This window comes from Citrus sinensis, chromosome 8 (assembly GCF_022201045.2).
Source record: "Citrus sinensis cultivar Valencia sweet orange chromosome 8, DVS_A1.0, whole genome shotgun sequence".
Classification (NCBI taxonomy): Eukaryota; Viridiplantae; Streptophyta; class Magnoliopsida; order Sapindales; family Rutaceae; genus Citrus; species Citrus sinensis.
Window position 1 is genome coordinate 2,925,842 of NC_068563.1, and position 12,440 is coordinate 2,938,281.

Here is a 12,440-nt window from a genome sequence, read left to right on the forward strand (position 1 = left end):
TTTTTTAATACGGACACACTGTTAAGCCATGTGGCGTAATAGAGTTACTTTGCAATGCACTGTAAAGGCAAGTGGTTTAATAACATTAAAATTTGACTATTAAACCACACGACTTAAAAGAATGTCCACATAGAAAAAAAAGAGGGTACTTGCACTATATATATATTTGAAATTTGGGAAAATTATTAAACCACATAGTTCAATAATGTAATGACATTAACTATTAAACCGTATAGTTTAATAGTTTTCGCGGACTTTAACAAAGTCCAGGATCCTGGACCACTCTCTACACACACACACATATTCATTTCAATTAATTATTAGAATTAATTTCAATTGAAAGACAAACTTTTTTGGGGAAATTAACAAAATTAGCCCAAAAATTTTAGGGTTTTTTTAAATTAGCCAGTTAAATGTTTTCTACCATATGTAGTCAATTTCAACATTTTTGGACAACAATACCCTTGTCACTCCAAAACCTAAAAACCTAAACATTCTCTTCGCTCCTAAATTCAGCAGCACGATCTTTACCTTTCCAACAACAATTGATGACAGTTGGACAAGCGTTTGACAAAAGCTCATCTTTGGCATCATGTAGCTGTATTTCCGGCACTTAGACAACAGTTGGACGGGCGATTGATGGAAATTTCATCTCCAAAATCAAGTTTTTTTTTTTGGTTTCATTACGATCGAATAGTCTTTTGAATGTAATTAAGTGTATATTTCATGATAGATGAGTATTAGAGTTAATTTTCTATGAATTTTGGAAAGTATTTAATGAGATTATGATTTGAGAAAAATGGCATATGAGGTGTTTGCTACAATGCACATTAGATTTTGTTATGTCATTTTTGATAGATTATGTTGTGGGCTTATTGTGGCTCGGTGTGAATCCATGTTCGGCAAAGCATAGCAAGGGATTTTTGTGCGACGAGTGTTGCTTTGATTTAGTGTGTCAGGCACCTGTCGCCTAAGAGATAAGTGTCTGTCTCTCAAAATCATAGCAACTTGCTTGCTATGATTGCTATGATTTTGAGCGATGGGCGTTGTCACCCTAAAGACAAGTTGCTTGTCACTTAAAATCATATTAATATACTTGTTGTGATTTCGTGGGACAGGCCCTTATCCCTCAGGAGACAGGTGCATGTCGCTTCAAATCATATTAACACGCTTGTTGTGATTTCAAGGGACAGGCACTTGTCACTCAAAATCACAACAAGCTTGTTGCTGTGATTTTGTGCGAAGGGTGCCTATCGCCCATGTGATATGCTCCCATTGCACTAAATCAAAGCAACACCCATCACACTAAAATCACTTGTTCTACTTTGTCGAACACAGATTCACACCATCCACAATCAACCCACAACACAATCTATCAAAAATGAGATAACCAAGTCTAATAGGCATTTCAACAAACATCTCATATGGCATTTTTCTCAAATCATAATTTCATTAAATACTTTTCAAAATTCGTAGAAAATTAACCTTAATACTCATCTATCATAAAATATACATTTAATTACATTTAAATGACGGTCCAATTTTAATGAACAAAAAAAAGGAACTTGCTTTGGGAGATGAAGCTGCCGTCAATCACTTGTCCAATCACCGACAAAATGTTGGAAATAAAGTCGCGTGATGCTGGAGATGAATATGTCGTCAAACGCCTGTCCAACTATTGTCGATTTTTGCCGAAAAAGTCAAGACCATGCTGCTGGATTTGGGAGAGGAGAGAAGGTTCAATTTTTTAGGTTTTGGAATGACAAGGGTATTGTTATCCAAAAATGTTGAAATTGGCTACATAGGGTAGAAAAAGTTTAACTAGCTAATTCTAAAATATCCTTAAATTTTTGGGTTATTTTTGTAAATTTTCTACTTTTCTGTTGGGTGTATGCTATGCTCAAAGTCAAATCTACTTGGATGAATCTCAACCCAAAATGTTTTGGGCCAATGCCCAACTATAGCCCATGTTGTGAAGCAAAGTCTTACAAGAACATGTCTTTACCCCCTTCCTAAGTTTTTCCTTTTCCTCTTCCTTTTTCTTTCTTTCTTTTTTCATATCTTTTGACTAAAACAAGACTGTCTCTCTCCGATTCCATAGCGCCAAGTGAAATGATACAACTCCTTGAATTATTGAAAAAAAAAATTTTTTTATGCTTATGGAGTTATTTTTCTGTTAAGTACAATTATTTGGGGACACCTATTCCCAACTCTGGTGGTTAATACCTCCATTTTTCTTTGGAGAAGATTCTTGAATTGGGTTTCGAATAGACTATATCAATGCTTGACGACATTTGATCATGATATTACTAGAATTATATTGTAATATTCAAACGTACAACCGTTAGGGCATTGGAATATCATGTAGAAAACAAAAACAATTAAGCTTTAAAAGTTGACGAGTGACAAATGCAATAATTCATATTAAGGATTAGCTATATATATCACACATCCTCAAACTCATTTATTCAATACTCCTGTAAACGAGGCCTTACCAATCGTGTTTCATATTCATGAATCATAGTATGTACACTTTCTGAATTAAGATGCAAATTTTGTATTGTATTCCAACTAATACGGCGCATACAAGTGATTTTTGTATAATTCAGCATATATAAGTATAACAATATTGAACCACTTGGGCTTAGCCCAAGTGGCTAGAGCCCCTCCCTCACAAATGTGAGGGAAGGGGTTCGAGCCTCCGCAGTCGCATTGTAGGGGTTTAATTTAAATATTCTTCCTTGGAGCCCTTGAGCTCGAGTGAAGACAGTCTTTCTCCCAGGATGGGAGTTTGACATCCCTCGAATATTTGAGAGGGTTAAAAATCTGAGCGGTGTCATATCAGCGGTGTCATATCAGCATTCATATCAATAGGGCTTAGTATAAATATATGATTGTACATATCAATTATACTCTCATGTAATATGAGTTGTAATTTGAACTGTAAGTTGAGCAATAGTCTCATGTAATCAAAAAAAAAAAAAAGTATAACAATATTGTCAACCTATCTTTCATCATGTAGAGACTCAAATCTCAATGAGCTGGAAAAGATGCCATTGATTTTTTCAGTGAAATGGCTCTTTTTGAACGTAAATATAAGTAAGAAATAATAAACTCATCGTCTTAATGTAAAAAAAATGCATATTCTTCAACAGCTCATTGATATATGCAAACGGTTAAAAAGTGAGATTAATTGACAACGCAGCATATGAGTAATTCAGAAAAGGCAAAAGTGGAGTTGGAGGGTGGGCATAAATGAATTGGGTCCCAAGTGCCCCAAATCAAGGGGTACAAAAACAAACGACGAATTCCCATTTGTTGTCGTGACCAAAAGAGTGGGAAACAAAGTTGATTTGTCATTGAGGGGCATGTGAACCTGCACATAATACATTTAAAAAATAATAAAGAGCAAAGCCATGTGGATCCATGCTTTAACGTTATTCCCATGCATCAACATGTGAATATTGGCTCCAACATTTGTAAGCCACAATAATATTATGAGGAAGAAATAAATAATAATAATAATGATACTAACCCTACCACCTTCTTCTTCTTCTTCTTCTTCTTCTTCTTCGTGTTCTTGTTGCAGATTTTACAGGGCAATGCACGATGATTTTCTTTTCCTTTCCATTGTGGGGACCTATTTGCATGCACGCGAGCATTGCGATATTGGGCTGAAAATGCTTGTCTAAATCGAGTGGTCAAACGATGTTACGTTCCACCGTCCATGCTTCTAACGTAATCTCCAATACTATTTCATGTCTCCATCTTTCTTCAGTCAAAAAGAGGATATTGACTCATAATTCATCAACAGTTGCTTCCACTCCAATTTTCACTTCCCATCTAAGAAATTTTTACGGTGATTTTTAGTGTACATTCTCTCTCTCTCTCTCTCTCTCTCTCTCTCTTTTTTGGATTTTTATCATGTGTATTTGTTTGCGGATAAAATGTGGTGTGTTTTGAGTTCTTCTGCATGTACTATAGAAATTATTTTTTCTTTCATTAGGTTCTATCCATTGCAGGCCTAGATATCACAGAACTGATTTAATTTTTGATTGACTTCTGATTATAAATGCAAGCAGATTATAATATAATTAAAAAGAAAAACGAAAAAGAAAAAGATATAAATTATCCCATTCTTACTGTTAAAATTAGATGCTTTTGTTTTGTGCCTACACAGTTGCTTTCAAATTCCGAAAAAGCAGAAGAAAGAAAGATTGGGTTAGGCATCAAATCAAATTAAAAAAAAAAAAAAAAGAGTACTGGGCAGTGCAAAATTTTCTTCAGAAGTTTGGATTCTTATGCCCCGGGATCGATTCTGAAAACATGCAACGAATTAACAAAGACGCTAGCTTAGCTTGTGAAGGCATTTTTTTTAAATTTAAACGATCCTCAACTTTTAATTTCCAATGAGAGTCATTGACTCGTTTGATTTCCAAGGATTTTGTCCGGAGTCGAGGGCCAAATCTTCAAACTGATCAACCAGTTTGGCCTTCGTGTTCCCTTATCTATTCTATATTCATTTTGAAAAATTCATGCAAAGAATCAATTCTACTCAACTTCCCCCAAAATCCAGCATCCAAATCTGGTCTTGGGGGTTAAAAAGTTTTGTAGAGCAAGAGCCTAAAAATCATAAACAATGCGATTTTGCATCAAATTACTCAAAAACACATTCTCCAATTTAGGATCGTTGAATCTATGCATTATTTTCGCCTTCAAAATCCATTTTTCCATCATAACCAAAGGGATTATTTGGTTTATCTAGGGTGTGAGTAGCATTTTCACTTTATCATTATCAAACGAATGTTATCTTTTTATGTCTGTAAAAGTTTCATTAAGATGCCTTCTACTTTTTTAATAACAAAATTATAACAGAATTATTCTCAATATTGTTTTTTTTTTTTCATACAATTGAACAAATGACTCAATAAATATGAAAAAAAAAAAGAAACTATCTTTTCATTTGATTTCAAATTTTCTGAAACTTTCCAAAATTAAAAAAGAAAAAATCTTACATACAAAAAATTACATACAGAATTACAATACTGAATCCTCCCTCCCTATACCAATCTAAAAACCCTTTATCAACTTTCATTTTCCAATTTTTCTTTTTCTACCATCAAGCAGAAAAATCAATGATTCTTTTTTTTTTTTTTTTTTGCTCTCTCTCTCTCTCTACTTTTCTTTTTGAATTTACCACAAAATTCAAAAAAAAAAAATCATCAAAACGGCACCACCTCACTGCAAGCAAAATCATCGGAATTCCCAATAGAATCCTGAGGCCACGAATCCCTCAGTAGCTTCAACAGCAGCTGCGCCTTCCTCTTGGCCCTGTCCGTACAGTCGCTCTGCACCAACAGCAACAGCTGGGTCAACACCCCCGCGCTGACCGCGTCCCTCTGGCACCTCTCCGACGCCGAGCACAGCGCCGCCAGCGCCCCCGCCGCGTACTCCGTCGCCCTGTCCGATATCTTCAGTATCGTCTTCACCAGCAGCGGAACCGTCAGCGCGTGCTCCGCAAACTCTGCGCAGCCCGCCGGGATCCTGCACAGTAACTCCACCGTCGCCAGCGCCCTCTCCGCGTCGCACTTGTCGAAATCCGCCAGCCTGTCCACCAGCGTCTCCGCCGCTCCGGCCGCCACTGCCTTGTGCCGCGTCTGCTTCACCAGGCACAAGGCGAACAGCGCCTTTATCCCGACCTTCAGGCCACGCGGATACGAAGATAGATTTTTCAGAATGTCGATCACTCCTTCGAAAATTTCGTCAAGATTACTGATCTGAGCCCGAAGCTCTTGAGATCTCATGCCAGCTAAGACAATCTCTATCAGAGCCGCTGAGTTAACCCGGACTTCGATCGAGGAGTGGAATAATAAACTCGACAAGCTTGTAATTTTATCCGCGTCACTCGCTATCTCCATGCATTCCGTCTCAGTGAGCGGAAACATGACCAGCAAAGCTAATGACTCGTGCGCCAACTCTGGAGACGACGCCGTATTTACATTTATATTCGTAAAAAAGACCTGGCTTAATATCGCTCGAACGTTGTGAGATGAAATGAGAGAACGATTCTTGTCAGAGTCACGCGCGAGACCTCTGAGTCGACGGAGGGCCGACATGCGGGAGCCGTAAGTGTTCGACTCGGAGGAGGCCTGGTTCAGGAGAGTTCTGACCAGACTCGGTTCGGCCGGTTGCTTCGGGGTCGGGATTCGTTGGACGCCGAAAGAACGGTTCGCGACGCACCAGTCTTGGATGAGCCGGCGGAGGGTGTGGTTGGGGATGAGAGTGAAGTCGGTGAGTGGGGAGCGGGTGACAGGGCAGGTGGTGTTGCCGGTGGCGACCCACGACTCGATGCTGGGCCGGTCGTAGGTCTGACCGGTGCAGACCGTGACGGGGTCACACATCAGCTCGAGGGAGATCGGACAGCGGAAATGATAAGGTATCTGAACGCTCAAATCCAACGGCTCTAAGCTTCCGGGCATGTTTTTAGTCAGTGTGCGTGTGAATTGTGATGGTGTCTGAAAATTCTCTTAGGATTTTGTTTTGTTTAAGAGAGTGGCTTGGTTTGGGGGGCTGTCGTTTTTATAAAATGAAACAGGAAGAATGAATGAATGAAGAAAGAAAGAGGAGAGGGGGGCTTATCTGAGTCTGGGCCACACGTGTGGCATTTATAGCTTGGAACCTAACTAGAGTTGGGAGAGGTGGTTTGGTCAAATTGAAAATTTGCGACCAGAGTTGGGTCCCATGGTTTTCGCCAGACAAAAATCTAACTTCTGTTTACATCAAACTAATGTGACTTCTTGGCCTTTATTACTGTTTTAGAGATTTGATCGAAGCATCATTAATAATAATTGTGGTTGTAGGTTTTTTATTTCTGCCCCTCAACTTTTCTTTATTTCCACTCTATAACTCCTCTTCTTTCCTTTTGTAATTGTTATCCAAATATTCTTGGTCATTCCTCACTCTTAACAAAATTGGTTGTGCAATAAATTATCCAAGATATAAATGTCTCAATATTTAGTTATATGTGTAATTCTCAAGTAAATGCATATTTGTGAAATTTTTTATTAATCTTAGATTAAATACATTTGGATGTATCAATACATTTATTCTTTATTGTACTGAAACCAACTCATATATAATTAGTCTCCTATGTCTAATTGATTTATAGCTCATCTCTATTATTTAGAGCTAAATTCTCAAATCATTTATGAAAAAAATATTTTTTATAGTCTATGATTATTTCCTTCAATGTCTTAGCATAATTAATTACATTTATCAATGAGTTTTTAAATCCAAAATTTTAAAGTGCGAGAAAACGCATAAATAATAACTTAATAAGGTTTAAACACTTCAAGTTTTAAACCTTTAAAACCCCGCAGTTTTAAAGATTTTCTGAACTTTTCCTACACTATAAGATCATAGACCAAAAAACTACTATATATATATATATATATATATATATATATGCATTCTATTTTCTTATAATTCAGCTTATAGTACTATATATTGGTATAAATTTATAATTGCTTTCACAAACATCCTATACAAAGCAAATCCATTCTTCAGACTGATTTTGTAAATTTTGATTTTTATTACATCTAGTTGTTTACTATGCCTTTAAAATAAAAAAAAAAATAAAAAGGAGTGATCGGTTGTTGTGTCATTTTTACCCGTTAGAAATGCAACATAGTTGTCGTAGTTACTTCATACATGCTGAGAGTAGTGAGAGCAACAACAGAATTGTGCTGGTGGAGTTATTACATGCTTTACACTCTGGTGGGGTGTCAAATCTTTGCTTTGTTTCATAAAAAGGAAGTAAACGATGGATCAGATGCTAATCTTCATCTCTAAAGTATCTTTGCTTTACAACTTTTGCATGGGCATAAAAAAAAAAAAAAAAAAAAAAGTGACAATAGCTTTCCATTCTTTGCTAGGTGAACGGTAATAAAACTTTAGATACAAGTAAAGGTGCCAAACGCTATTCATTTTGTATTTATCCATAAGAACCTTAAATTAGACTTCAACCTATATACTTGCTGAATATATCAATAAAAGAACAAAAAATTAACATTTATGTCACTTTTTTTTTTTAAATTTTCCAAATATGCCAACCCCACTCTACCCAGGAATTTAAGGTTTTTTTTTTCCGTTAAAATTGATAAAAAGGGAAATTGTTCCCTTAATTTTTTATTTTCATTGGGATGATCAAACAAATAAACTATTTATTTGGACATTATTTCTATCAAACTGCTTGTATTTAATTTGTCTTTTTTAAGAATGAAATTATTTAGAAAATACTCTTCGCATTTATTAAATAACTAAATTGACTCGACTTTCAAATGTCAATCTTTTTTATATTCTCATAATGGCAATAAAAGAAGAATCTTAAGTAGGATGTTTATCTCATTTATCCTAGCTACTATATTATGATTTATTAATTCTAAATTTTAAACATGAAAGTGTAGGTGGCAAGAACTAGGTGGATGAATATTTATATAATATCACTGAAAACGCTTTCTGTACAACATTAGCATTGTATTAAAAAATTTACAACAAATTAAAAATTAAATATGTCTGGACTGAACATAACTTTTTCCAGAAATTTGAAGAAAAGGTGTCAGAGTGGGTTGCATTGAAGAACAGTCAAGGTATATACAAAGTAAGATTTCATATGCTGGAGGTGGAAGAAAGAATAAACAGGAAGTAGAGGGGTGGAGGTAGAAATGTAAGAAAAAGGTGAGGACTGAGGAACACGAGTGGGAAGATAGCAATGAAAATTAATAATTAGGTTTCAATCGTCGGGTTGCTTACTAGTTATGACAGTAGTTGGGGGAGAGTCAAAGGTCAAAGATGAACAGAGGGAATGTGCGGGTCCAGGTTGTCTCTCCACCTCCTCTTTATTCGAGCTAATTGAACAAAATCCAAAAAACTGCAAAAAAAAAAAAAAAAATTCTTAAATATTTTTTTTTTGGCCCTTTTCAATCATCGTGGATAATAACAAGAGTTAGTAGGCGATTGTTGATTAAGCGGGGCCCCCCTTTGAAAATTCTTCCAATTTTCCTTAAATAGGCAAACCCCGCCCCAGATCTGCTACTGTAGATGTTGAGTGAGAAACAGAGAATCAATCTCTCACATGCTTAGCGAAGATTGTACGAGTGAGTTGACGCTGATGGGAGCGTACAAGAGGAGAGTTAACGTGTGGACCATCCCATTGTACGTACCACAAACATGCCTTGCAGTTGCAGTTGCACTCGCACGCCCCAGATCTACTACTATTGTTTGAAATTTCTCTCTACTTATTTTTATATTTATTTGTAGTTATTAGAGAAAAAATAAAATAACTTGAAGCATAATGATATAATAGTATAGTTTTTTTTTTACTAACTTAAATGTAATATAATCAGCAAAAAGAAAACGATTTGAATACATTGATGGATATTTGGATATTACCCCAGGAAAAAAGAAAAAAAAAAGAAAAAAAAAAGAAAAAAGAATATGCATGTGTATAAATTAAACATAGTACTAAAAAAAAAAAAAAGGAAAAAAAAAAAAAGAAATGCTCTACTTTTACTTGACAAAACGAAAGACACCGAATTGAGTCAGGCACTGGCACGGTCAGAGAGGATAAACAAGAGCTGTACCACATTGGAACATACAGAGCAGTCAGCACAGAACGAAAGAAGGAGCGAGAGACGATATGTCGTTTAGCGGCGCCAAAATGCACACGTACCCACGCGTGCGTGCGTGCGTGTATAAGTAGCAGCAGCAGTAGAGTTGTATCAATGTATCATGGTTAAAGTAGCGTACATAGACAAAAGCTGGTGGGGGGCCCGCGCCTGAGTGTGACCGCGTTGTCGTTGGTCAACCGGGCAAAGGCTTGCCGATTACAGCTTGTATTTTCCCCCCGATGCACGTGCTGCTAACCTCCCCCACACTCGCACGTGTTTCCAGCTATTTAACCTTTGTCTTTCTTTTTAATTATTTATGCCCCCCGAGTACGGAATTCTTTGTTGTTCGCATCAGGTCTCAACATTATCCAAAGAAATTAATTAATTATTTAATTAGTCGAAAAATTAATGTTAATTGCTTGCGAGTTATAAGATAAGAGAGTACAAGGATTCGTATGCTCTTTGACAGAAACAAGCAAATTTCATTCCACTTAAGAAAGTATCTTGTAAAGACTATATACATTTTTGTCATCTAGCTTATAGTCTATTAATAATTATAATGGGGGCACTATTCCGACTTTTTCCACGAATATAAAATATGAGTACTTTTATTTTTTAATATTACTAATATAAATAAATTTTATTAATTAATAGTTCATTTGGGAGTGTGGTGAAATAGTTGAGCTATCAAAATCCAACGATTAAGATGTTTGATAATACTTGTAGTTGGGATTTGACAACTTAGCAAATTTTTTTTTTCAACTTTTACCCTACAGCTGTAATTTTTACTATATAACAGCTGCAACTTAAAGATTACAGCACCTCACTTCCAAACACGCCCTAATCTTGGTAAATCCATGAGTTGCACTATGAATGTATTTCTAAATAAATTCCATATTTTTGGAAAAGAAAAATTCGTTTTTTTCAGTTTTCTCTTCTTACAATTATCTTCAATGTCGATATGAACTTAAGCTATACTCTTCCATGATTTTGTTACTACAAGTTTCAAATTTATTGTTACTATCTTAAAAGATATTAGCAGTGGAACCAACTGTCGGCTATTACTTTTATTGTTTGAAGACATTAGATTTCGGACAAATCAAATCCATTGAATAATGTATTTTAGCTTTTTTTTTTTTTAAAAAAAAAAAAGACACGTGAATAGAATGGTTTGTTTGCATTTGATTGGCTGAGCCGGATCTAATGAAAAATATTGGAACAGCTTTCTTTGCTGCATTGCATATGTTTGAAATGGTTAATTAAATAAGTACCATATTGTATTAAATCGATAATTGGATTATGCCATTGCTTCGAAGTTATTAACCTTTTATTTATTTATTTAATTATTTTATGAAAGCTGCTTCATTAAGCTTTTATTTATTATCTTTGGAATCTGACTGGGGGAGGCTTCAATCCAGGAAGGTTCAGGTTTCTGCACAAAAAATGAGCACTTTGTTATACAAATTTGGACGATCACCACTCTCTCCATAATGTCTCCTTATAGTCAATTTGTGGATTCCCCACCAAATCTTTCCCATTTGGGGTATTCTTGTTCTTTCATCGCGTGTGTGTGTGTATATTTCCGAAGATTTCTAATTATATTAAAGTTATGAATAAGTTAAACGATAAAAAAAAATATAAATTTCAATACAAATCGGTTTAATTTCAAGATTAGCTTTGGATTGATTCGGATCTTACAGGAATAAACTAAAAAAAATAAAATCAACGAATTATGATGAAGCAATAACGCAGACAACTATATCATGTACAATATGAATGTCTGTATTAAATAATCTTGATAGTCAGTTATACACATTCAAACATTATTTTTTTCATGTTGAAAATAGAGTTAGGAGACTTTTTAAGGCCAAAATAGAATGATTATGTCATTGTAAAGAATTTTAGTTAGAAAAATGCATATCTCAAAGCACTTACAAATAAATAAATTTACAGCATACATCAGCTTACAACTAAGAAGAATATATAGTTCTTTCAATTTTCTCTGTTTTATTCCCACTTAGCTCGATTGACATGCTGTCCACTTTATGACATTGCTTCGAAGTGGATGACAATGTAAGAAGCATGATGTTTTGTTTTAAATAGTTCATCATCATATAGTGGATAAAAAAAAAAAACAATCAACAAATTGTCAATCTAGAATCCAAAGAAAGAATTTCATTCCTAGTTCCACTACTACTCTTCATGCATTTTTTTTTTTTTTTTTTATTTTCAACGCTTTAAACTAATAATTAATTACCACTAAATACTCATCCCCAACACCCCATTGATGCCTTTGATCATCTTTTAAGTCATCTTCCCTTTTTTTTTATTTTAAAAGAAAATAATTTAATTGATAATTGTTTGATAAAAGTCTAAGATGCCCTTATCACATTGTTTTGTATAAATGTTTAACTAACTAACTAACTCTGAGTCGCAAAGGTAAGAAGAATATAAGTTATATAAAGTTAAGCTAAATCTTTTTGGATTAGAGCAATAAATTAACATACTCTTTAAATATGCGGTGGAGACATTCGTAGAGAGGAAAAAAAAAAAGAACTTGAAAATAATTTATTGGAGATTAATAATCTCGTGCTAACATCTTTTAGGGTTAGAAAGTTTGATTAAAAAATTTGATAATGCTTTGTTGACATGGTGCTTAGCACATCTTTAAATATAACGAGGGAATTATATGCTTTTAAGATTATTCGGCATATCTTCATAGAATATTTGAGCCTCATCTTTCCACTCAACCAATTTGGTAGACTATTTAAA

General features: G+C 34.9%; 1 protein-coding gene across 1 annotated transcript; it reads right to left on the reverse strand.

Moving 5' to 3' along the window:
• Nucleotides 1-4,934: 4,934 nt before the first annotated feature.
• On the reverse strand, nt 4,935-6,653 carry LOC102621141 (U-box domain-containing protein 26). The gene has a single exon (XM_006486989.4). The coding sequence runs from the start codon at nt 6,477-6,479 to the stop codon at nt 5,223-5,225; it is 1,257 nt and encodes a 418-aa protein (XP_006487052.2). The 5' UTR covers nt 6,480-6,653; the 3' UTR covers nt 4,935-5,222.
• Between the last annotated feature and the right edge of the window lie 5,787 nt (nt 6,654-12,440).